The sequence below is a fragment of the Ptychodera flava genome, chromosome 7 (genome assembly GCF_041260155.1).
Source record: "Ptychodera flava strain L36383 chromosome 7, AS_Pfla_20210202, whole genome shotgun sequence".
NCBI lineage: Eukaryota > Metazoa > Hemichordata > Enteropneusta > Ptychoderidae > Ptychodera > Ptychodera flava.
The window spans coordinates 872,977-897,098 of NC_091934.1; the positions used below are offsets into that span (position 1 = coordinate 872,977).

Here is a 24,122-nt window from a genome sequence, read left to right on the forward strand (position 1 = left end):
TGGTAAATTATAAACTCCAGTTGCACACTTGTGTAAAAACATCATATCAAGATAACAGCGACGTTTCTCCAAAGTTGGTAAGTTGAACAAGGTACAGAGAGCTTCATACTGGTCAGCATGATATGAAATATGTGTTTTGAAACACAAATATTTTATGAATTTACGTTGAACATTTTCAAGTAATTCCATATCTGATTTTAGCCAAGGGTTCCAGACAACAGAACCATACTCGAGACAGCTCCTTACAAGAGAAGTATAAAGAGATTTAAAAGTTTGAACCTGAGTAAAATTTTGAGAGTTTCGTTTTATAAAACCCAGCATTCTAAAAGATTTATTTACAGTAAAAGAAATATGATCTGAAAAACTTAAGTTTGAGGTTAAAATAACTGGTCCAAATGACCAAAAATAACATTTTTGGTCAAAAAATCTTCTTCTCTTAAACCACAAGTCCGATTGATGTGAAACTTGCTATGGAAGTGCATAGGAGTGACCTTTCCCAAATTTGGGGAAATCGTGGTGAAATTTGCATATAGTTAGTTTACACGTCCATAGACTCCCATGTATAAGGCAGATCTCCATAGACTCCCATGTATAAGGCAGATCTCCATAGACTCCCATGTATAAGGCCACGAAAAATAAAAATTTAGTTTCTCATATTATTCATATTGCAAAAAGAATGCAGTAACACAATTTTTAGTCCCCACGGATGAAGTCCAGTGGGCTTATAGAGTGGGTCATGTCCGTCTGTTCGTCCATCCGTTCACGCAGATATCACAGATATTTTGACAAAATGTCATGTGACCTCGATGACCTTTGACCTCAAATATACATATTTGTCCTTTACTCAGTAACCACAAGTGCTACCACCCTTCATATATGGTATGATGGAACACCTTATGACGCCACATATTGTACCTCATTAATTATGTGCATATCTAATTTTGAGTGAGCCAATAGAGCTAGAGTTCTGATTTTTGCTATATAGGGATAACTTAGGAATACAATTTTTTTGACAAAATGTCACGTGACCTCGGTGACCTTTGACCTCAAATATACATATTTGTCCTTTACTCAGTAACCACAAGTGCTACCACCCTTCATATATGGTATGATGGAACACCTTATGACGCCACATATTGTACCTCATTAATTATGTGCATATCTAATTTTGAGTGAGCCAATAGAGCTAGAGTTCTGATTTTTGCTATATAGGGATAACTTAGGAATACAATTTTTTTGACAAAATGTCACGTGACCTCGGTGACCTTTGACCTCAAATATACATATTTGTCCATAACTCGGTAACCACAAGTGCTACATCCTTCATGTATGGTATGATGGAACACCTTATGACGCCACATATTGTACCTCATTAATTATGCGCATATCTAATTTTGAGTGAGGCAATAGCGCGAGAGGTCTGATTTTTGTTATATAGGGATAACCTAGCAATACAATTTTTTTTGACAAAATGTCACATGACCTTGGTGACCTTTGACCTCAAAGATACATATTTGTCCATAACTCAGTAACCACAAGTGCTACACCCTTCATATTTGGTATGATTTGACACCTTATGACACCACATACTATACCTCATTAATTATGCATATATCTAATTCTTAGCAAACCAATAGAGCTGGATGTCTGGTTTTTGGTATATAGGGATAACTATAGGAGAGAAATGTTTTGACCAAATGTCATGTGACCTCGATGACCTTTTACCTAAAATATATGTCTATGTCAATAAATAAGTAACCACAAGTGCTATGTCCTTTGTATTTAGTAATATAGGAGACCTTATGACAACACACGCTTTACCTCATTAATTATGCACACACCTAATTCTGGGCAAGCGAATAGAGCTAGAGGTCTGTTTTTTGGCATATAGGGATTAATTAGCAATATATTTTTTTTTTTCAAAGTGTCATGTGACCTCGATGACCTTTGACCTTGATTATACATATATATGCGTATCTCAGTAACCACAAGTTCTATACCCTCCAATTTTGATAGGATATTAGACCTTAAGATGTCACATTATGTACCTCATTTATTATGCGCATATGTATTTCTTGGCTGGCCAATACTACTGGAGGTCAGATCTTTTTTCCCGATTTAGAACCATAACTTAGACATGCCTCATGTGTTTCAAATTGGGAACAACGACATAGACCTATGTGCCCATAGATCTCAACATATACACTCCAGTGATACTTCTTAATGACCACATTTTCCTGCCCCATCAAGACTAATACTCCTATTACAAGTGGGGACTATGTCATTGTCAATGACTTGTTGAGTTAATGGTTGTATCACAGTATTTGATATTTCTAATTCTGTATTTTTCTCCATTTTATATTCTGAATAAATACATTAAACATATTTCACTGTCTCCAATACATTACATTTAAGTATTTTCACTTCATGCTCTTTATCCCTTTCACACATGTTTAAATATCTGACCAGAGAACAAACTCTAGATAGTCCAGGATGGGAGCACAGTGTCATTGACGCTATTTTTAATTTTTGGGACAATTTTTGCCATTTTTGGTTTAAAAAAATATGTTTCTCAAAAAGTACAGGTCTAACAGCTTTATAATTTGGTATACAGGTTTCTATAGATGAACTAAATTTGATCTTTTGAAATTATGATGAAATCTGCAATTTTTGTTTTTGGGGGCAATTGTTGCCATTTTTGGTCGGAAAATTTTATTTTCAAAAAACTACTCATCAGATAGCTTTGGTTGACATGTTCTTAGGGATGATCCGATGTGATATATTGAAAGTATGACGAAATCTTCAATTGTGTATTTTTGCAGCTTATTTTAGCCACTTTTTTCTGGCCACTGCATTGAGCTATCAAAGATTTTCACCTTCTTCATCAACATGTGTCAAAAAATAGTTATTCTCTCTACATAAAGACAGCGGAGCTATATCTGCCCTAGGTCGCTTGTTTCATGTACAGAGCCATAACTCAGGCGTAACTCAACCGTTTTTATTCAAACTTTGTACAAGGACATTGACCTATGTCATGCACATGCATGTTGATTTGTTTGTGATACGATCCAATATGGCCGCCGTGTGGCCATTTTATTACATTTTTTCATGTCCAGAACCATAACTCAGACATGTATCAAGCGAATTTATTCAAAGTTGGTACAAGGACATTGACCAATGTCATACATATGCACATTAATTTGTTTTGTGATACGATCCAATATGGCTGCTGTGCGGCCATTTTGTTATGATTTTTTCATGTACAAGCCATAACTCAGGCATATCTCAACCAATTTTAATCAAATTTGGTACAAGGACATTGACCTATACATATGCACATTTATTTGTTTTGTGATATGATCCAATATGGCCACCGTGTGGCCATTTTATTACGATTTTTTCATGTCCTGAACTACAACTCAGACATGTATCAAGCGAATTCATTCAAAAGTATTTTTATCACAGACCTAATGAAGAGGACTCTATCCTCACTGAGGACCTGTAATCAAAGTACCCATTAACAAGTGGGGACTGTGTCATCAACGATGACTTGTTACAATTTTTTCGTGTCCTTAGCCAACACTTGGGCATGTCTCAACTAATTTTATTCACCGATTTTATTCAAACTTAGTACAAGGACATTGACCTATGTCATACATATGTACATTGCTTTGTTTTATGATACAATCCAATTTTTTCATGTCCGGAACCATAACTCAAACATGTATCAAGCAAATTTATTCAAAGTTGGTACAAGGACATTGACTTATTTATACATATGTATGTCGATTGGTTTCACGAGATGGTCCAATATGGCCACATGGTAGCAATTTTGTTATGGTTGTTTCATGTTGAGAGCCATAACTCTGGCAAGTCTCAACTGATCTTATTCAAAAGTTGGTACATGTACATTGACTTACGTCATACATATACGTGTTGATTTTTTAAACAGTAAGATCAAATATCGCTGCATGGCGGTGATTTTGTTACAATTTTCAAATGTAAAGAGCCATAAGTCAGACATATTTCCACCAGTATCATTCAAAGTTGGTACAAGGACATTGGCCTATTTCATACATATGCTCGTCACTTTGTTTCACGTCATGTAGCAGTAACATGTCAATTATTGAAGTTTTGTAAGTAGGCTGATATGTCAAGAAATACGTACTGCATCATATACAACGTCAAATGTGATGAAACTTGATACAGATGTTGATCTCACAGTCTTGTAAATACTGCATCAAACTTTATGAAATATGGTACCAGTGATAATCTGTTAAGTGTTAGAATTGTATGCAAAAATATTTTGCAACATCCTGTTGATTAATTCCTAGTTGACTCATTTTATGAACTTTAGGATGGTGGCCTACGTTGGTTTTATGTTTTCATCACCATGGAACTCATTCTTGGCCATTGAGTGCCATCTGTATCAAAGTATTTTTTATCACAGACCTAATTAATGAAGAGGACTCTATCCTCTCTGAGGACAAGTAATCAAAGTACCCATTAACAAGTGGGGACTGTGTCATCAACGATGACTTGTTTTAACAAGCATTGTATTTCCCGCTAGTCGGCCAATTTTTTACTGTATTCATTTACACTTGCTGCAGTTTTATTCCTCTTTTGAGGTAGTTTGTAAAGCTTTTGTTATATATCTAGATCATTCCACCCCATGACCAGTTTAATTAGTCCAGCATAGTCTAGAACATTTTTTGAAGATCATGTTTAATGCTAGTGAAGATATTTTTGGAACCATAATTAGCATATCATTATCAAATCTAGAATTTTCTAGCGGTCTCAAGATAGCTGCTTATCACTATAAATACCAGTATTACAGAAGATTAGTCAGACATTTCAGGAATTTCGCTAATCAGTGTTGGCTTCAAGACCTTCATGCTGGATTGTGCTGTATGAACAGAACTAATGATACAGGCTACTGGTTATCCATCAACTTATGAAACTTTATTTTTCAGCAAACCATCCCATGTGGTACTCCTTCTTGTAATTATTGTAAACAAGATGGCCATTTAATGTCAGATTGTTTCAACCCTTTGAGAACTGTAATATTTTCCCTTTAAAATTTTACTGCAACATTTTACTGGTTTGCATCAACTTTTCTGTGAATTTTTTTAGCTCACATTTGGTATACCAATGTGAGGTTATCATATAAGCTGAAGTTGAAGGCGTCTGTATGTATGTGTGTATGTATGTACGTACGCAGTACAGTATGTCCATCAACATCAAAAACTCGCAAACCACTGCACTTTTCAGCTTGGTATTTGGTGTGTTCATGCATCCTGGGCTTTAGATGGGATTTTGTTCAAATGAAGTTTGCATTGCCAAAATTATGCAAATGAGCTTCAACATTATGAAAATGGTCTTGAACCGCTTTTTTGATTGCTTTGAAAATTTACGTGCAAGTACCTTCGGTAAACCTTATACAGTTTTATGAATATTGTGAAGATATCCTCAATTTTGTATTTTTGTTGAATTTTTTGGTGATTTTTCTTATTTTAAGTAACAATTTTTCTTCTCTGAAACCGCCAGCCCAATCGCTCTCAAATTTGGGTTGGATGTTTGCAAGGGTGTTACTCGTCTAATTTGTTGAAATTAAGACAAAATTAGGAAAATTACTACTTTGGGGCAATTTTTGTCATTTTTGGTCAAAAAATTTCAATAAGTATTTTCTTTTTAAAGCCCCTGGACAGACAGCTTTTATATTTGGTACACAGATGTCCAGAGATGACAATAGTTAGATATGTGGAAGTGGTCCTGAAATATACACATTTGTATTTTCAAGACAATTTTGTCATTTTTGGTCAAGAAAATTTGTTCTCAAAATTACTTGTCTGATAGCCTTGTAATTTGGTATAAAAGTCGCGAGGGATGTTATTATATAAATTTTCTGCTCAAAGTGTTGGGAAACCCTAAATTTGTATATTTTAGGTAATTTTCTCAGTTTGTTACCTTAAATGACCTACACCAACCCAGTATTATGTTGTTAACAGTTTCGAAGGCTGTGAACATAATTTTGTCATATTTGGTATCAATTTGTTGGAAAATTTGATCCAGAAAACAATTTGCGGACCAATTTTTCGCAAATTTTCTATGTATAAGACACACAAGAACTGATGAGAAATTTGGATTGAGCATAAATCGAGATGTTGTAATCACCCCAACTGTGGAAGGCATTTCACTATCTGTAACTAACTTAAGTGCTGTTTATTTTAGAATGATAGCACTCATAGCATTAATTAAAAAATCCCTAAGGTTGTAAATACATTTCCTGCCATCTGGCCTTATGTAATACCTAGGGTTGGAACATTTGATATTCAGGAGGGGTAGGGTCTAGAAGACTGGTGAGGTAGCATTTCTTTTTTACCAGATCCCTTGTACACTTTTTTCCCCACTCCCACCTTTTCTTACCTCCAGTACCTGAGTTGGAGACCTTAGGGTCCGTTCAGTTTTTACGGTGGGGGGGGGGCATCGTAATTTTGGAATCCGCGAAGGGGGGGGGGGTCATGGCTTTTTCACTGGTACGACAGGGGGTCACCACATTTTCAAAACACAATACCTACAATAAAGTTCACTTTATGCCATGGCCATGATCGGCCCTCTTTCCTATGGTGGTCCACTACAATAAATTGACTTTATGTATTCACCATGAACCTCTTAACCTCTTATGCCTATGGCGGCCCACTCCAATTAGGTTTACTTCTTGCAACGGCCATGATCGACCCTCTTTACCAGTGGGCTGCCTTCGGCGGCCAACTACAATAAATTGACTTTATGTAATAGCCCATGACCCTCTTAATGGGCGGACGCCTTTGGTGCCTTACAGTCGTCCTAATTAACAGACGTTTGCACGGATGTGGCTGAGAAGTTTGTGCACTGGCATCTCTGCTACAGGAATAAAGTGCCATGCATACGGAAGTTCAAATCCAAACCGTGCAGGTAAATTTGACATATGGGTTTTGGTTATTTTTCAGCGGAGTGGGGGAGGGGTGGAGGGATATCAAATTTTTTCTTCTGACAAAGGGGGGGGGGTCATCTTTTTGTCACGAAAAATGCAAGGGGGGGGGGTCTAAACAGTGCAATGAAAGTGTTAAATGATTCCTTATAATGCTTTTGAGGACCTTGAACTTCTTAAGTTGCAAACATTTGTCTCTTCAGTGTGCTTTCTCTGAGTATTTACAGTCTCAACTTATTCAACAAAAATTTACTTGCAATGTTAATTTGAGAGTGAAAATGTGGTTGGTTAATAGGATGAAAATACTGTTAAAGATAACCTGCTGAAGATTCTTTATAACCTGAAAGATATGCTGGTTTTTTTTTATGACGTAATCTTGATAAGCAAGGCATGTTTACTTTAATTGGAATGTAATTAACTCTTGTTTATATTACTATAAGCAGTAGTATCATATTGATAGGTTGGTTGGCTGTTGGAGGTTAAAAGCTGTAAAAATAAATGTATGTATGTATGCATGTCTATCTGTCTGTCTCTCTGGCTGTCTGTCTATATGTATGTATGTATGTTAGTTAATATGTGTGGATGTATGTCCGTGCACATTAAAAACTCCTAAACTGCAGCACCTACCATCTTAGTATTTGGTGGACAGGTGCACCCAGGGGTGGAGATGTGAATTTATTGAAATGAATATGTCAAAGTCAAAAATATGTAAATGAGGGGGAAAAAAGGAAAAATCCTGCAAATTGCTAAAACTCTGTAACCACTGGCCAGATTTGGTTGAAACTTGGTATGCAGGCTCTTCATAGTGACTTTAGTTACATTTCTTCAAATTGTGTTGAAATTTTGAAAGTTGTATTTTTTGGGCGATTTTCCCGTTTTGGTCAAATAATCTTCTTTTCTGAAAGTGCTCATCCCATCGCCTTGAAAACTTGTATGTATGATCCTAGGGTTGGCCTTTGTCAGATTTGTTCAAATCGTGGTGAAATTTTCATATTTGTATCTTTGGGGCAATTTTTCCCATTTTTTTGTTAAAAAATCATTTTCTCCCAAAATGTTCGTTGGATTGCTTTAAAACATGATAGTCTTGATCCTAGGGTTGTTTTCTTTCAGATGTGTAAAAGTCATCATGAGATGGAGCATTTCATATTGCTGGAGTATAAGATTTATTTGGACTTGCAGTGGAATTTTCTTAGTATTCAACCTGTAAGAATGCAATGTCATGTGTGTACTAGTACTTAGTATCTCTGTAAAATGGGAGCACAGTGTCACTGACACTATTTTTTACACGAATCAATGAATGGCGTTCTTGATTGCTAACCAGTTTTCAAGTTACACATTCCTGGGCAATCAACTAGACAGAAAAGGATATTTCATGAACCTTGTGGTAGAGTTAAATTTATCAGTAATTCATTTTTACGCTCCCATATATGTATATGTATATATGCAAATGGGAGGTATTCGTATAAGGTGGCAAAATGGCGTCTGTATGTATGTATGTAAGTATGTATGTATGTCTGTTAGTCCGCCCACATCAAAAACTCCTAAACCGTAGCACCTACTGTCTTAGTATTTGGTGTACAGGTGCACCTAGGGGTGGAGATGTGAATTTGTTCAAATGAACATGTCAGTGCCAAAATTATGCAAATGAGGGGGGAAAAAGGAAAAATCCTGCAAATGGCTAAAACTCAGTAAGCATTGGTCAGATTTGGTTGAAACTTGGTATGCAGAATTCTTTAGGTATTCTAAATTATGTGTGCAAAAATTGGGATGAAATTTGCATGTTTGTATTTTAAGGGTATTTTTTCCATTTTTAGTCAAAAATTCTTGTTCTCTGAAATCGATCGTCTGATTGCTATGAAACTTAATATTCATATTCCTCAGAATGACCTCAGTCATGCTTGTACAAATTGTATTGATATTGTCATATTTGTAATTTTGGGGCAATTTTACCAATTTTTGATAAAAAAATTTTAATCCAAAAACTGCTGATTTGATAGCTTTGATACATGTATTTGGTATACAGGTATCTAAGATTAATCTCAATATAATGTATTGAAGGTATGTTGAAACTGGCAATTTTTTTTTTATTTTTGGGGCAATTTTTGCCTTTTTTGGTCAAAAATGTTTTCTCCTAAAACTTCTGATCTGGTAGCTTTGATATCTAGTGTACAGGTTCCTAGGGTTTATGTTAATTAGATATATTTAAAATTAGGATGAAATCTGCAATTTTGTATTTTGGGGGGCAATTTTTCTCATTTTTGGTCAAAAATTTGTTTCTCAAAATTTACCAGTCTGATTGCTTTGATATTTAGTAAACCGGTCCTTAGGATTTTTGTTAAAAGGATATATTGAAATTAAGTTGAAATCCGGAATTTTGAATTTTTGGGGCAACTTTGCGAAACTGTCAGTTTTACTGGGATATCTTTCATTTTGTATTTTTAAGAATTTTTTTGGTAATTTTATACCTACTGGAACTAAGAGTATATAGTGTGGTGATTTAGTAAGCATTTGATATGGTAAACTGTATTTGGTGTTGAAATGCGGTAAAAAAATCCTGGCAGATTTTGAAAAAATTCCAAACAAATGCCAATAAAAAATTCAGCCAGAGAAGGTTTGACAAAAGAAAAGGTGGGAGAGTGGGGAAAAAAGAATGTACAATGGATCGGATAAAAAAGATAATGTACCTCATCAATCTTCCAGACACCATCCCTTATCAAATGGTCCACCCTGATGTATTTTTGTGCACAATTAACCATGCAGTGTATTTTAATTTAAGATGTCAAGTTAGGTAAGGATTTAAAAGGAATAGTCAATTTCACCACAGTTTAACTTTATCTCTTGTGTCATCATCCTTGTGTAATTGGTTAAGTTTGTAAGTTGTTCCAGATGTGGATGTACCAGCTGTTCTGGAAGAAAACAATGTTTACTTTTTCCTGTAGGGTTTCTGAGTTGATGATTGTATGTTGAAATTTCTCCATGTATCTGGTGTATGGGCAAAGTGTAAACATTGGTTGTATGTTATGTATTTCAGTCTATGTCAAATATTGTAAATGAAAAATCAAGAACAGTTTACTGTGTGCTTGTAAAAGATAACATATTTGTCAATGCATAAACTGCCTTGCATAATGATTGTCTTAAATATTATCACAGAAGTAGAAAAGGAAAAGAAACTAATCAAATTGCTGTAACATATTCACTCTCAGTGCCTGTATAGGCCTATACTTAACTATTTTATCATTACATTCAGCTGTTTGTTATATCTTTATCACTCTCCATGGGCCAAGGCACACTTGGGGTCAATGTCATCACTCTGTGCCAGTCTGTGTATGTCAGTCTGTCTGTATATGTATGTCCATGTTTCATACAATTGTTGACTTGTTAGCTCACATTTGGTTATACCAATGTGAGTTTATCGTATAAGCTGAAGTCGATGGCGACTGTATGTATGTGTGTATGTATGTATGTATGTATGTATGTATGTATGTACGTACAGTATGTCCGTCAACATCAAAAACACGCAAACCGCTGCACATTTCAGCTTTGTATTTGGTGTGTGGATGCATCCTGGGCTATAGATGGGATTTTGAACAAATGAAGTCTGCATTGCCAAAATTATGCAAATGAGCTTACAAAATGTGAAAATGGTCAAGAGTTAATATCTCGAGAACCGCTGTTTTGATTGCTTTGAAAATTTGTGTGCAAGTACCTTAGGTGAACCTTTTACAGTTTTATGAATATTGTGAAGATATTTTTATTTTGTATTTTTACTGAATTTTTTGGTGATTTTTCTCATTTTCAGTAAAAATTCTTCTTCTCTGAAACCGCCGGCCCAATTGCTCTCAAATTTGGGTTGGATCTTTGCGAGGGTGTTACTCTTCTAATTTGTTGAAATTATGACAAAATTAGGAAAATTACTATTTTGGAGCAATATTGTCATTTTTGGTCAAAAAATCTTAATTTTCTTTTTAAAACTCCTGGACAGACAGCTTTTATATTTGGTACACAGACGTACAGAGATGACAATAGTTAGATATGTGGAAATTGTCCTGAAATATACAAATTTGTATTTTTAAGACAATATTGTCATTTTTGGTCAAGAAAACTTGTTCTCAAAATTACTTGTTTGATAGCTTTGTAATTTGGTATAAAGTCCCAAGGGATGTTATTAGAGAAATTTTCTGCTCAAAGTGTTGGGAAACCCCCAAATTTGTATATTTTAGGTAATTTTCTCAGTTTGTGACCTTAAATGACCTACACCAACCCAGGATATGTTGTGAGACAGTTTTGAAGGCTGTGAACATAATTTTGTCATATTTGGTATCAATTTGTAGGAAAATTTGATCCAGATAACAAAGCAGAGGTGAATTTTTTCATTGCAGACCAATTTTTGCAACTTTTCTATGTAAGACATACAAGAACTGATGAGAAATTTGGATCCAGGATAATTCCAGATGTTGTAATCACCGCCCACAGTGGAAGGCATTTCACCATCTGTAACTAACTTAAGTGCTGTGTACGTTAGAATGATAACACTCACATTGTATTTACAACCACAAGGTTGTAAATACTAAGGGATGGAACATTTGATATTCAGGAGGGGTAGGGTCTAGAAGATTGCTGAGGTACTTTTTTACCAGATCCCTTGTACATTTTTTTACCCACTCCCACCTTTTCTTTTTATCAAACCTTCTCGGTCTAGTTTTTGTTGTTGACATTTGCTTATGTATTTAGGATCTGCTTGTCCCATTGCTATAGAAGTTTATATGCATGTTCCTAAAGATGACCTCCAGTACCTAAGTTGGAGACCTTATTTGCTTTTGTCATTCTTGTTTTTCCTGATTTAAATATTTCTTGAATGAACCAATTCAAACTGAATGTGAGCACACTGTCCTTGACGGTATTTTTAGTCCCCACGGACACCGTCCGGGGGGACTTATAGGTTTGGTCATGTCCGTGCGTGCGTCCGTGCATGCGTGCGTGCGTGCGTCCGTGCGTGCGTGCATGCGTCCGTCCGTTCACGCAGATATCTCTGAGAGCGATTTCATTCAAACTTGATAGAAGGATTACTTCATATGGCATACAGATGCACGTCAATTTGTTTTGTGATACGATCCAATATGGCCGCCAGGCGGCCATTTTATTACGATTTTTTCATGTACAGAGCCATAACTCAGGCATGTTCCAACCGATTTTATTCAAAGTTGGTACAAGGACATTGACCAATGTCATACAGATGCACGTCAATTTGTTTTGTGATACGATCCAATATGGCCGCCAGGCGGCCATTTATTACGATTTTTTCATGTACAGAGCCATTACTCAGGCATGTTTCGACGGATTTTATTCAGAGTTGGTACAAGGACATTGACCAATGTCATAGATATGCACATCAATTTGTTTTGTGATACGATCCAATATGGCCGCCAGGCGGCCATTTTATTACGATTTTTTTCATGTACAGAGCCATTACTCAGGCATGTTTTGACCGATTTTATTCAGAGTTGGTACAAGGACATTGACCAATGTCATAGATATGCACATCAATTTGTTTTGTGATACGATTCAATATGGCCGCCAGGTGGCCATTTTATTACGATTTTTTCATGTACAGAGCCATAACTCAGGCACGTTTCAACCGATTTTATTCAAAGTTGGTACAAGCTTATTGACAAATGTCATAGCTGTGCACGGCAATTTGTTTTGTGATACGATCCAATATGGCCGCTGTGCGGCCATTTTATTACGATTTTTCATGTACAGAGCCATAACTCAGGCATATCTCAACCGATTTTATTCAAAGTTGGTACAAGGACATTGACCTATGTCATACATATGCACGTCAATCTGTTTTGTGATACGATCCAATATGGCCGCCAGGCGGCCATTTTATTACGATTTTTTCATGTACAGAGCCATTTCTCAGGCATATCCGCATGTTTTGACCAATTTTATTCAAAGTTGGTACAAGGACATCGACCAATGTCATAGCTATGCACATCAATTTGTTTTGTGATGCGATCCAATATGGCCGCTGTGCGACCATTTTGTTACGATTTTTTTCATGTCCTGAACCATAACTCAGACATGTATCAAGCGAATTCATTCAAAAGTATTTTTATCACAGACCTAATGAAGAGGACTCTATCCTCTTTGAGGACCTGTAATCAAAGTACCGATTAACAAGTGGGGACTGTGTCATCAACGATGACTTGTTTTGATAGCTATATGGGAGCGAACAGTGATGTTGTCACTATTTTTTAATCAAATTCCAAGGCCGTATAACAGTTTTTATCAATCACTGCCAATTTTTAATACTTCTGCTTTCAGTTTTGGTTTTGGATATTTTATCCTTTGTCCGCTTTGTGTATTCTTTGTTGTGATTAGTTTTCTTGTCTGTAACAACATGTTATATGTTTCTTCACTTAAATCCTCCTGTAAGTGCAGATTTTTTGGTTTTAACCTGTATCATACCTGTATCATATCTGTGTTGGAGTTTGAAATAAATAAATAAATAAATAAATAAATAAATGAAATATCAAGTCGAGCATTTCGGTTTGCAAATACTTTTAGCTCAAAAAACTTGGTCTTTTGCTTCATATTTTTAATTTATTAAGTGTCTTATTATTTCAGGTAAAGAGAAGTCAATCCAACCCAGGTCGTCCAACAGTTGTAGAGGATGAAGTTAGAATTGTAGAAGGGCATAGAGAAAACTCTGATATAGGTAATGCAACTGCAGGTGAGATGGAGTATTCCAGGAAACAAGCCAGGCACAACTTTCAATCATAGTCCTCAAGGGTCCATGATTAAATTTTTCAGTGTTGAATGAAGCAACTTTAAATTCATCTCGGAATCTGGAGTTATTATCAATCATCAGCTACTTTGCAAAATAAGAAATGTTCTTTGTGAACAAGAAATGACTGTTTGATTGGATGTAGAAGAGCTTTAACTACTGGCAAACACTACAGTTATCATGATCTCCGTTGCTTTCCTCTTCGTTGGTGCAGCAATGTTTACTTCCTAGTGACTTGGGATATGATCCTTCTTTGTTTACTTGACATGTGTCAAGTATCCCACACATACAGAGATGACTCAGACTTAGATTTTGTGACTAGAACTCAGACATTAGTCTACTCTTGACAAAATCAACAGCATTTATGCTCTACATTAAAGTGTAGCGGATGTCGCGTTGCGCATGCACGACTTATATGTTGATAAACAAAATTTTTTGTAAGTCTTCTCAATATCAATCAGAGTGAAATGGAAGCGGTCTCTCACTTTGTAAGACTCAAGATCATGCAGCAGTAAAATGTTAAAATCGGAAACGAACTTCAGTGGTGTATTTCTATTTATGTAGGGCTATGAACATTTAGACAATACACTCGGCACATTATTTCGCTGAGTTAACTGCACGCAGTCAAGGTGAACAAATTGGGTTTGATCGCGTGCACGGCCATGTTGGTTGTACGCAATGCTATGTACAGGACAGCAATAAAACATCACTAAAATGATCAACATTGTATATCTATTTAGGCCAGTATTTGCGACATTTGACAGAAAAATTACATGGCTACAGGGATGTGTCAAGAGCTCCTGTAACTACAACAGTCATGACAGTGATCTAACGGCCTCGTGTAGGCCTACCGGTGGTGCAAGGCTAACTTAGTTGTTGTACCTCCTGATTGCCGGGCAGGTCTGAATCCATAACCCCACAAAAAGACCTAGACACAAGTCCTTTGCTTGACTTGGTCCCTGTACTCAGAATTCTCGTTTGCACCTCACGGGGGGGGGGGGCAAACTTTGTAGTTGAGTCAGATTCTCCACAGCCGAGTGTGGCGTGTCACATTACCCAATTCTCTTGACACCGAGGTTCACGCAGACCATGGAACAGATTCTTCTTGTTGCAGTGCTGTAGATTTCTGTAGCTTGCGTTATTCTCTACTGGACTCATTGGGCCTCTGGAAATAAAAGCTCTCATCTTTCCTACCAATGTCGTAGACTAGAGCTGGGTCATTTGATAGTTTGTGGGCATACACGCGCGTATGGGTAAGTGTTCTCAAGTACAGTCCAGCGATAACAGTAGCCGAACCCAATTTAAGTAAATCATGATCAAATTTGATTTCAATACAGCGTGTAATTACTATTCAATATTCAACAAGCATGCGCAGCGCGAGTGCTACACTTTAACTGTGAGATTGCAGTGAATACTATGGAAGGCCCACTTATATGATGAAGGAAATTTATTGTCATTTGTCAATCACTAGTACAGAAATTTGCGAGAAATGGACACTTTCTTGCTCTTTTGCGAGAATACATACTTTCTCGCAATCAATTGCTTTTGGCGAGAACTTAATTTTCTCGCAATCAGCTGGCAAGAACTGTGTTTTCTCGCTCAGCATCTGCCAGAAACTAAATTCTCGCAATCAATCAGCGAGAAAATTTTTTTTCTCCTTCTGCATGTGCGAGACATGTATTCTTTTGTGTAATCATTTCACAAAAATTTCACAATTTCTTGCAGATGCAGAGAGAGAAAACATAGTTCTTGCTGATTGATTACAAGAATTCAATCTCTCGCAGATGCAGAGCCAGAAAGCACAGTTCTCGCAGCTTGATTGTGAGAAATTATGTATTCTGGCTTACTTCTTGCAATACAGTGAGAAAGTTTCCATTTCTCGCAAATTTCTCACAAATTTCTCGCAAATTTCTGTACAAGTGAATGATGTAGAATTTTGCACTTTCTATGTTGCTTTTCTGCAGATTGCACTAACAAAGATGTCCACTTTATTTTGAACAAAATGGAGCTTAAAGGTTGCAATTTAGATTAATGTAATTTGCTATGACTGCATCGAACTATTGAAGATTAGATGTCTGTACTCAGTGGTCAACAGATCGTAAACTGCTTCATTGCTTGTGAACTTTGGGGAATACTAGTATGTCATTTTGGAATAGGGAAAGCATCTATGATTTTAAGCTTTATTAGCTGTACCTTCAATATATGAAATATTCCTATTTTCATCCTTTTTATCATAATTCTCTGTGAGAATGACCATTTTTATGGTGGGAATAATTACATCGCAACACGTGTACCGTATCTGTTAAAGTAGGAGAAAAGGTCAGGTTAATCATGTGGAACAGAGATTTCTTGTCTGAGCTGGTCTGCATCAAACGGATGGTGTACTTGATCAGGTCATTGTATAAATAATAAATTTAATTTTAATGGTTGAAGCACAGATGATGTAGCCATTGCTTTTGTATTATAGAGCTAGAAGAGAAAGTGGATGAAGCAGAAACTAGAAGCATCAAAGAAGAAAATACTGTCCCTGTTGTGGATGGAGTTGAAAGAGACCATCTCAAAATTGGATCAACATTTACATTTAGGGTTACTGTGCTACAGGCATCTGGAATATCCACAGAATATGCAGATATATTTTGTCAGTTCAAGTAAGTCCTCTGATAGTTCTTCAAGTAAGTCTTCTAAAAATTAGTGTTCTAGAAAATAGGCATAACAAAGCAAATGTATATGTCCAGCCATGTGGTTGGGCCAAAAATATGCATATGAGCTTGTGTAAAATAAAACTGTAAAAATATTTTTCTCAAAAGCTGGAAATCTGATATTATTTAGAGGGCCCTGCAGAGTAGCATCCACTGAACTGTTCTTTCTTAGGATTTCCCCATTTCTTCAACCAGTCAGTCAAGGATTCATTTGCATGCAATATATTGCATTAAATAGAGGGACTGCGTAGTCTTGTGGAAAATTAGTGTGATGCCATGAATTGTCAACTAGTTTCACCAGATAATTTAAGGTGAAATGTGATCTGCTACATTATCTCTAACTTATGATTTCAGGGCAAAATTAAAGTAACTTATTTACTTTGGCCAGTCCACAATGCAAAGTCAGGCACTAATTAGCTGTCAAAAATATTAAAATTTTTTAGCTACCATTATCATACATTATGACAATGTACCCCACAAGATGGTATATATGATATTTGACCACTTCCTGTTTGTGTCTGTATACCTTCCTGTCTGTCCATCCTCTGTGATAACTTGATAAGTGCTGCATTTTGATATTTTGTGTGAAGGGGTATCGGGGATTTGGAACAACCATTTTTAGCTTTGCAAAGGTGGATGTGTAGCTGCATTCAGCTTTTGGCGTCTGTAAACTTTTTACATTCAAAGCTGCTTCTTCTTGAAAACCGCCTGTCCGATTTCTTTAATATTTAGAGTACAGGTCCCCAGCAATGAATTTGGAGTACAGGTCCCCAGCGCAGCAATGACCTTCAATAGATTTCAAATTGTGATGAAATATGCAAATTTGTATTTTTGAGGCTAATTTTGCTTTTTTGGGTAAAAATGTTCTTCTCCTTCACAAAACTGTGATGAAATATGCCAATTTGCATTTTTATGGCAATTTTTGTCATTTTTGATCAAAATTCATTCATTAAAAATCTTCTTTATAACTGCTTGTCTGACAGCTTTGATATGCGGGATATAGGTCCGAAAAGAATGCCCAATATTAGATTGTTCAAATTGTGCAGAAATATGCAAATTTGTATTTTGAAAGTAATTTTTATCACTTTTGGTCAAAAATTTGTTTCACTTGTATTTCCAAGCATTGCTTTCAATATTAGAGTGACTCATAGAGTGACTCATTAGAGTTACTCACTTAATGTTTAAATATCTCAACTTTTTTCAGTTTTCTACATCGTCATGATGAAGCTTTCTCCACTGAACCGCTGAAGAATTCTGCAACAGGTCCACCATTAGGATTTTATCATGTGCAGAATGTAAGTACAAAATTATGAATATTTAAACATCAATCTCAACCTGATATATCAGTGGTAGTGGCTTAGACCATTTTCTACCTTTTATGCAAAGAACTGACATAGAGACAGGGTTTGGCAGAAATCCAGGGATGATGATAGTAGTAGATTTGCCCGGGGGTGGGGGGGGGGTGGGGGGGGGGCACTGCTAGTTTTCCCATGGTAAACCTGTTATGATAGTAGTAGTAGAGCCACTTTGTTTCGATATTTTCTATTGGGCAAATTTCTTCCATATATGGAGTTCTGACCAATTAGTGACAGTGTTTTAAAACAAAGTCTGTATTTATTTTGGCTAAAGCCAGGGGGTCTCTTTAATGGTTCCCCTGCCACACAAAAAGATATCGATGCTTATTGAGTGCAGCTCAAAACCCTGTGCTAGGAAGACGGGAACTGACAGTTGGAATTTGTTCTTGTTTTGGCACTCAAAAATCGACCCCATTTTAGACCCTGGTTTACTGTGAATTGATACCCCCATTTTAGACCAAGTTGCTGAAATACCCACCCCATTGGGCGGCACGTATACATATTGGCAAGTAATGGAAGTAGATTTGGTTGAAACTTGGTATGCAGAATTCTTTAGGTATTCTAAATTATGTGTGCAAAAATTGGGATGAAATTTGCATGTTTGTATTTTTAGGGTATTTTTTCCGTTTTTAGTCAAAAAATCTTGTTCTCTGAAATCGCTTGTCTGATTGCTATGAAAATTAATATTCATGTTCCTCAGAATGACCTCAGTCATGCTTGTACAAATTGTATTGATATTGTCATATTTGTAATTTTGGGGCAATTTTACCAATTTTTGATAAAAAAATTTTTAATCCAAAAACTGCTGATTTGATAGCTTTGATACATGTATTTGGTATATAGGTATCCAAGATTAATCTCAATATAATGATATTGAAAGTATGTTGAAACTGGCAATTTTTTTTTATTTTTGGGGCAATTTTTGCCTTTTTTGGTCAAAAATGTTTTCTCCTAAAACTTCTGATCTGGTAGCTTTGATATCTAGTGTACAGGTTCCTAGGGTTTATGTTAATTAGATATATTTAAAATTAGGATGAAATCTGCAATTTTGTATTTTGGGGGGCAATTTTTCTCATTTTTGGTCAAAAAACTTGTTTTTTCAAAATCCACCTGTCTGATTGCTTTGATATTTAGTAAACCGGTCCTTAGGGTTTTTGTTAATAAGATATATTGAAATTAAGTTGAAATCCGGAATTTTGAATTTTTGGGGCAACTTTGCGAAACTGTCAGTTTTACTGGGATATCTTTCATTTTGTATTTTTAAGAATTTTTTTGGTAATTTTATACCTACTGGAACTAAGAGTATATAATGTGGTGATTTAGTAAGCATTTGATATGGTAAACTGTATTTGGTGTTGAAATGCAGTAAAAAAAATCCTGGCAGATTTTGAATAAATTCCAAACAAATGCCAATAAAAAATTCAGCCAGAGAAGGTTTGACAAAAAGAAAAGGTGGGAGAGTGGGGAAAAAAGAATGTACAATGGATCGGATAAAAAAGATTATGTACCTCATCGATCTTCCAGACACCATCCCTTATCAAATGGTCCACCCTGATGTATTTTTGTGCACAATTAACCATGCAGTGTATTTTAGTTTAAGATGTCAATTTAGGTAAGGATTTAAAAGGAATAGTCAATTTCACCACAGTTTAACTTTATCTCTTGTGTCATCATCCTTGTGTAATTGGTTAAGTTTGTAAGTTGTTCCAGATGTGGATGTACCAGCTGTTCTGGAAGAAAACAATGTTTACTTTTTCCTGTAGGGTTTCTGAGTTGATGATTATATGTTGAAATTTCTCCATGTATCTGGTGTATGGGCAAAGTGTAAACATTGGTTGCATGTTATGTATTTCAGTCTATGTCAAATATTGTAAATGAAAAATCAAGGACAGTTTACTGTGTGCTTGTAAAAGATAACATATTTGTCAATACATAAACTGCCCTGCAGATTGATTGTCTTAAATATTATCACAGAAGTAGAAAGGAAAAGAAACTAATCAAATTGCTGTAACATATTCACTCTCAGTGCCTGTATAGGCCTATACTTAACTATTTTATCATTACATTCAGCTGTTTGTAATGTCTTTATCACTCTCCATGGGCCAAGGCACACTTGGGGTCAATGTCATCACTCTGTGCCAGTCTGTGTATGTCAGTCTGTCTGTATATGTATGTCCATGTTTCATACAATTGTTGACTTGTTTTGATAACTATATGAGAGCGAACAGTGATATTGTCACTATTTTTGATTTGTCCTCAAAACCACGGATTTGATCATTTTGATGTTTGGCATGGTTGTTCGTTTAGTTGAAATGTTATCAGAAATGTTCATATCCATTTTTAGCTACTATAGACTATAGTCTACAGAAGCTATTGGGATGGGTATCCGTCCGGCGTCCGTCGTCAGTCTGTATGTATGTATGTATGTATGTATGTATGTCCGTTTGTGAGGTGTCCGTCCATTCAAATATCTTGAGAACCGCAGTACTTACTGATTTGATATTTGTTGTGTAGATGAAAAATATGATTTTGAGAAACTGTTTTTTTAATTTTTTGATATTGTTGAAAATAGGCAAATTAATGCCAAAAAAGGCGTTTTTGGTGAAAAATCATCTTCATAACCGCTGGTCAGACAGCTTAGTTATTTGGTATACAGGTCCCTAAGGACAACCAACTTAGATTTGTTCAAATTGTGATGAAATATGCAAATCTGTATTTTTAAAATTTGACTTACATTGTATGTAATTCTTGTACTGTATAAACCTTATCAATTCACCCAGAAAAAAATGATTAATATGATTTTAAATAATTGAATTAATTAGGAAATCATCAAAGCCAAAATAATTTTAGTGTAGAATTATCAGAAAGTTCAACTTTTTTGACAGTTCATAGTGAAATGCTTACCATCTTGGAGGATTAAAACAACTTTCCTGAATCTCAACTTTGACATATTCTGAACCGTCATTTATTGTGCCCTGTATGTTATCTAAAAGAAATTGCTCAAATAGTTTGTCATGATAGGGTGGTCAAATAAATAGAGATAGAGAAAGTTCTAATTTCCATTTATGGTTGACTTGGTAAGGATAAATAAAATTACTTTTTGAGGAAAAAAATAGAGTGGTCAATTAAAAGAGTGGTCAAAGTGATAGGGTTTTTATGGTAAAGCTGGGCTGTAAGATTCCTCATGTGCTATTTATAGCAATTATGCAATCTGTGTAAACAGTGCAATGAAAGTGTTACATGATGCTTTTGATGACCTTGAACTTCTTTAGTTTCAAACATTTGTCTCTTCTGTGTGCGTTCTCTGAGTACGTACAGTCTCAACTTATTCAACAGAACTTACTTACAATGTTAATTTGAAAGTTAAAATGTGCTTGGTTAATAGTATGAAAATACTGATAAAAAGATAAGCAGCTTAAGATTCTTTATAACCTGACAGATGTGCTGTTTTTTTATGATGAAAATCTTGATTTAAGCAAGTCTTGTTTACTTTAATTAGAATGTAATTAACTCTTGTTTATTAGCTACTATAGACTAATATAGTCTATAGAAGCTATTGGGATGGGTAGCTGTCCGGCGTGCACTGTCAGTATGTATGTATGTATGTATGTATGTATGTATGTATGTATGTACAGGGTTCGCCATGGAAATTTTTGTCAGAGGGGTGGCTAATTAGCATAATAATTTGCATATCAATTTGCATAAATTAACCTATGACCTGCAGAAGGATAAAGATTACTGTCAATACCTTCAAAATGCAGCATACAGTGTTATCAGTAACATGCAACAGCCTTCGACATATCCATAGACTAAAGACCAGATCGATGGAATCATGTTAATAAAGTAGTTGCCTTTCTGTCAGAAAAAATCAGGTAAAAAGGGACCGACCACCAGAACCAATGTTGGTAAGATTATTCAGGGATTGTTGTTATCAGGATGAATGAGGACTGCACATTACTTCAAAACAATCGTCTTTATTTTTTTTTTAATCACGGTATTCTCTAACAATTGAACAAAGACATAAGTAATAGCTTTCTCTCAACTTGCTGACCCTCCGTTTCAAGTAATTATAGTTTTAACAAATAACACTTTGAAACATTAAAGGAAATGAGTCTTCCCCTTGACTGTTTATGATCAAAGGCGAATGAACCTTCTGATCTCCAAAGTAAGCGTGGACATACGGTAGACCAGACTATGGACGTCTATGGGTAGACAAACGCGTGTATCCCATCGTCGGCCGATTTGCAAACAGTTGGAAACAGTAATTGAAAGGGCTAAATGTAAAGCTAAAACCATCTTTATACAATTCTGGTCGCTGTATCATGGAGCTAATACCGAGTAAGAGTTGAATTGTGGTACCGGTGAACTCCTATTGCAAACGTAGTATACGGAGCTGTGCACAACTTCCAACACGGAAACCATGTCTCCCGCCCGACGCATGGTTATTCAGAAAAGCCTTCCGCGATTTCACAGTTTTGCATGCATAAGCAGTTCAAACCACATCGTCTCCTACCTATCGGTAGTCTGCGTAAGCTGAACTTCTAGTGCTAAACAATATGCACAGATCGGAACGCTATCAATAGCCGCGACGGCAGCTATTGAAACAGCCGCCATTTTGACATCTCTGTACAGCTGATAGGGAAAGTACCTTTGTCCAATAGAAAGGTATATTTCATAGCGCAAGTACACTCAGCAACGAAGCCTTAGCATTATGAGCATAGACAAATATTTCCGTATAGTACAAGATTGCTGATTGGCTATAAAGACTGGAAGATTCCATTTAGTACGGACTGCTGGAGCCAAAGCGAGACCCAGTAATAACTTTCGATTGATCATGCATAGCAGTTCGCTGTGAGAATTTCATGTACGCTGTAGAAAAACTTTTTTGTGCACCAGCAAATTGCGTCTGTATTAACACCTTTGAAGTTCAAATCCTTTGAAATTGCACGACTGTAGACTTCGCGGAGTCCCCCATAGCTGCAGCGTGCGCGTAGCAGAACAGGACCAAGCAATGATTTTATGGATACACGTGTTTGATCAGATCGGTACTTTGACAAACTCCGCTTCAAAAAAGAAAGTGTTAAACGATTTCCATTTGCCACGACCAAGTGTCACCATTAAGATTACGAAGTTTGAACGACCTACCATTTGTACTGTACATTTTAATCACGGCAGGTACACAAGTTGCTCACTAATAAATTGACAACTACGAGCTTCATTTCCATCAGAAACAAAGGGGCGGCATTTCCAATTGCAGGGGCGGCACATTAGCTAGAGGTGCGGTCACCAAAAACAGAGGGGCGGGCCGCCCCTCAAAAACCCCCAGTGGAGAACCCTGATGTATGTATGTATGTATGTATGTCCGTTTGTGAGGCGTCCGCCCACTCAAATATCTTGAGAACTCCAGTAATTACTGATTTTTATATTTGTTGTGTGGATAAAATATATGATTTTGAGAAACTCTTTTTATTAATTTTTGATATTGTTGAAAATATGCAAATTAGCACCAAAAAAGGCGTTTTTGGTAAAAAATCTTCTTTTTCATAACCAGACAGACAGTCAGACAGCTTTGTTTTTTGGTATACAGGTCCCTAGGGATAACCCAACTTAGATTTGTTAAAATTGTGATGAAATATGCAAATCTGTATTTTTTGCTCACGTGTTTACACACGTGAGCATATGTCGCAGCGATGTCTGTCTGTCTGTGTGTCCATGTGTCTGTCCGTCTGTCTGTCTGACTGTCTGTCTTTCTGTCTGTCTGTCTGTTGGTCCGATATCTCAAAAACGGCTTATCTGATCAGAATCAAATCTGGTACATAGATTCAGTTAGTAAATGGCAAGAACTGATTAGTTTTTGGTGGGTGTGGCTTGCATACTTTTTGCTCATTTGCATAATTAATGATTTTAGAAAGAAAAACCGGTTATTTATTAAAAACAACTACACACAATTTCATGAGATTTGCTACAAATGTTGATCACACCAAGATATATCAGCAGTGGGAACCGTTAAGGGGTGACATGAAAGATAGTTGCTAGTTTGCATATTTAATGAACTTTCCTAATTAGGGATATATGTCTGATTTGACTGAATCAAAATTGACCAAACTTGGTATGTATATTAAAGATACTATGATTTAACATTATTGAAAGTTATTAAGCGTTTTAACTGCAGCCAATTCCTAATTTACATATTTAATGAACTTTGCTAATTAGAGATATATATTTAAATTGACTGGACCAAACTTGATGAAACTTGCCACATGTATTCAAGCTACTATGATACAACATATTTGAAAGTCATTAAACAT

At 36.0% G+C, this 24,122-nt stretch overlaps 1 protein-coding gene across 16 annotated transcripts in view; it reads left to right on the top strand.

Annotated features, from left to right (window-relative positions):
* The window catches only part of LOC139137831 (kinesin-like protein KIF1A), a 668,091-nt gene that overhangs the window by 346,162 nt on the left and 297,807 nt on the right, over positions 1 to 24,122 (top strand). For 10 of the 16 annotated variants that reach the window (XM_070706099.1, XM_070706106.1, XM_070706100.1 and 7 more), the window contains 3 exons: positions 13,601 to 13,706; positions 16,228 to 16,408; positions 17,664 to 17,754. In XM_070706099.1, coding sequence (XP_070562200.1) covers positions 13,601 to 13,706; positions 16,228 to 16,408; positions 17,664 to 17,754 — 378 coding nt within the window. The remainder of the gene's footprint in view (positions 1 to 13,600; positions 13,707 to 16,227; positions 16,409 to 17,663; positions 17,755 to 24,122) is intronic. The other 6 variants (XM_070706101.1, XM_070706102.1, XM_070706108.1 and 3 more) reach the window with 1 other exon arrangement.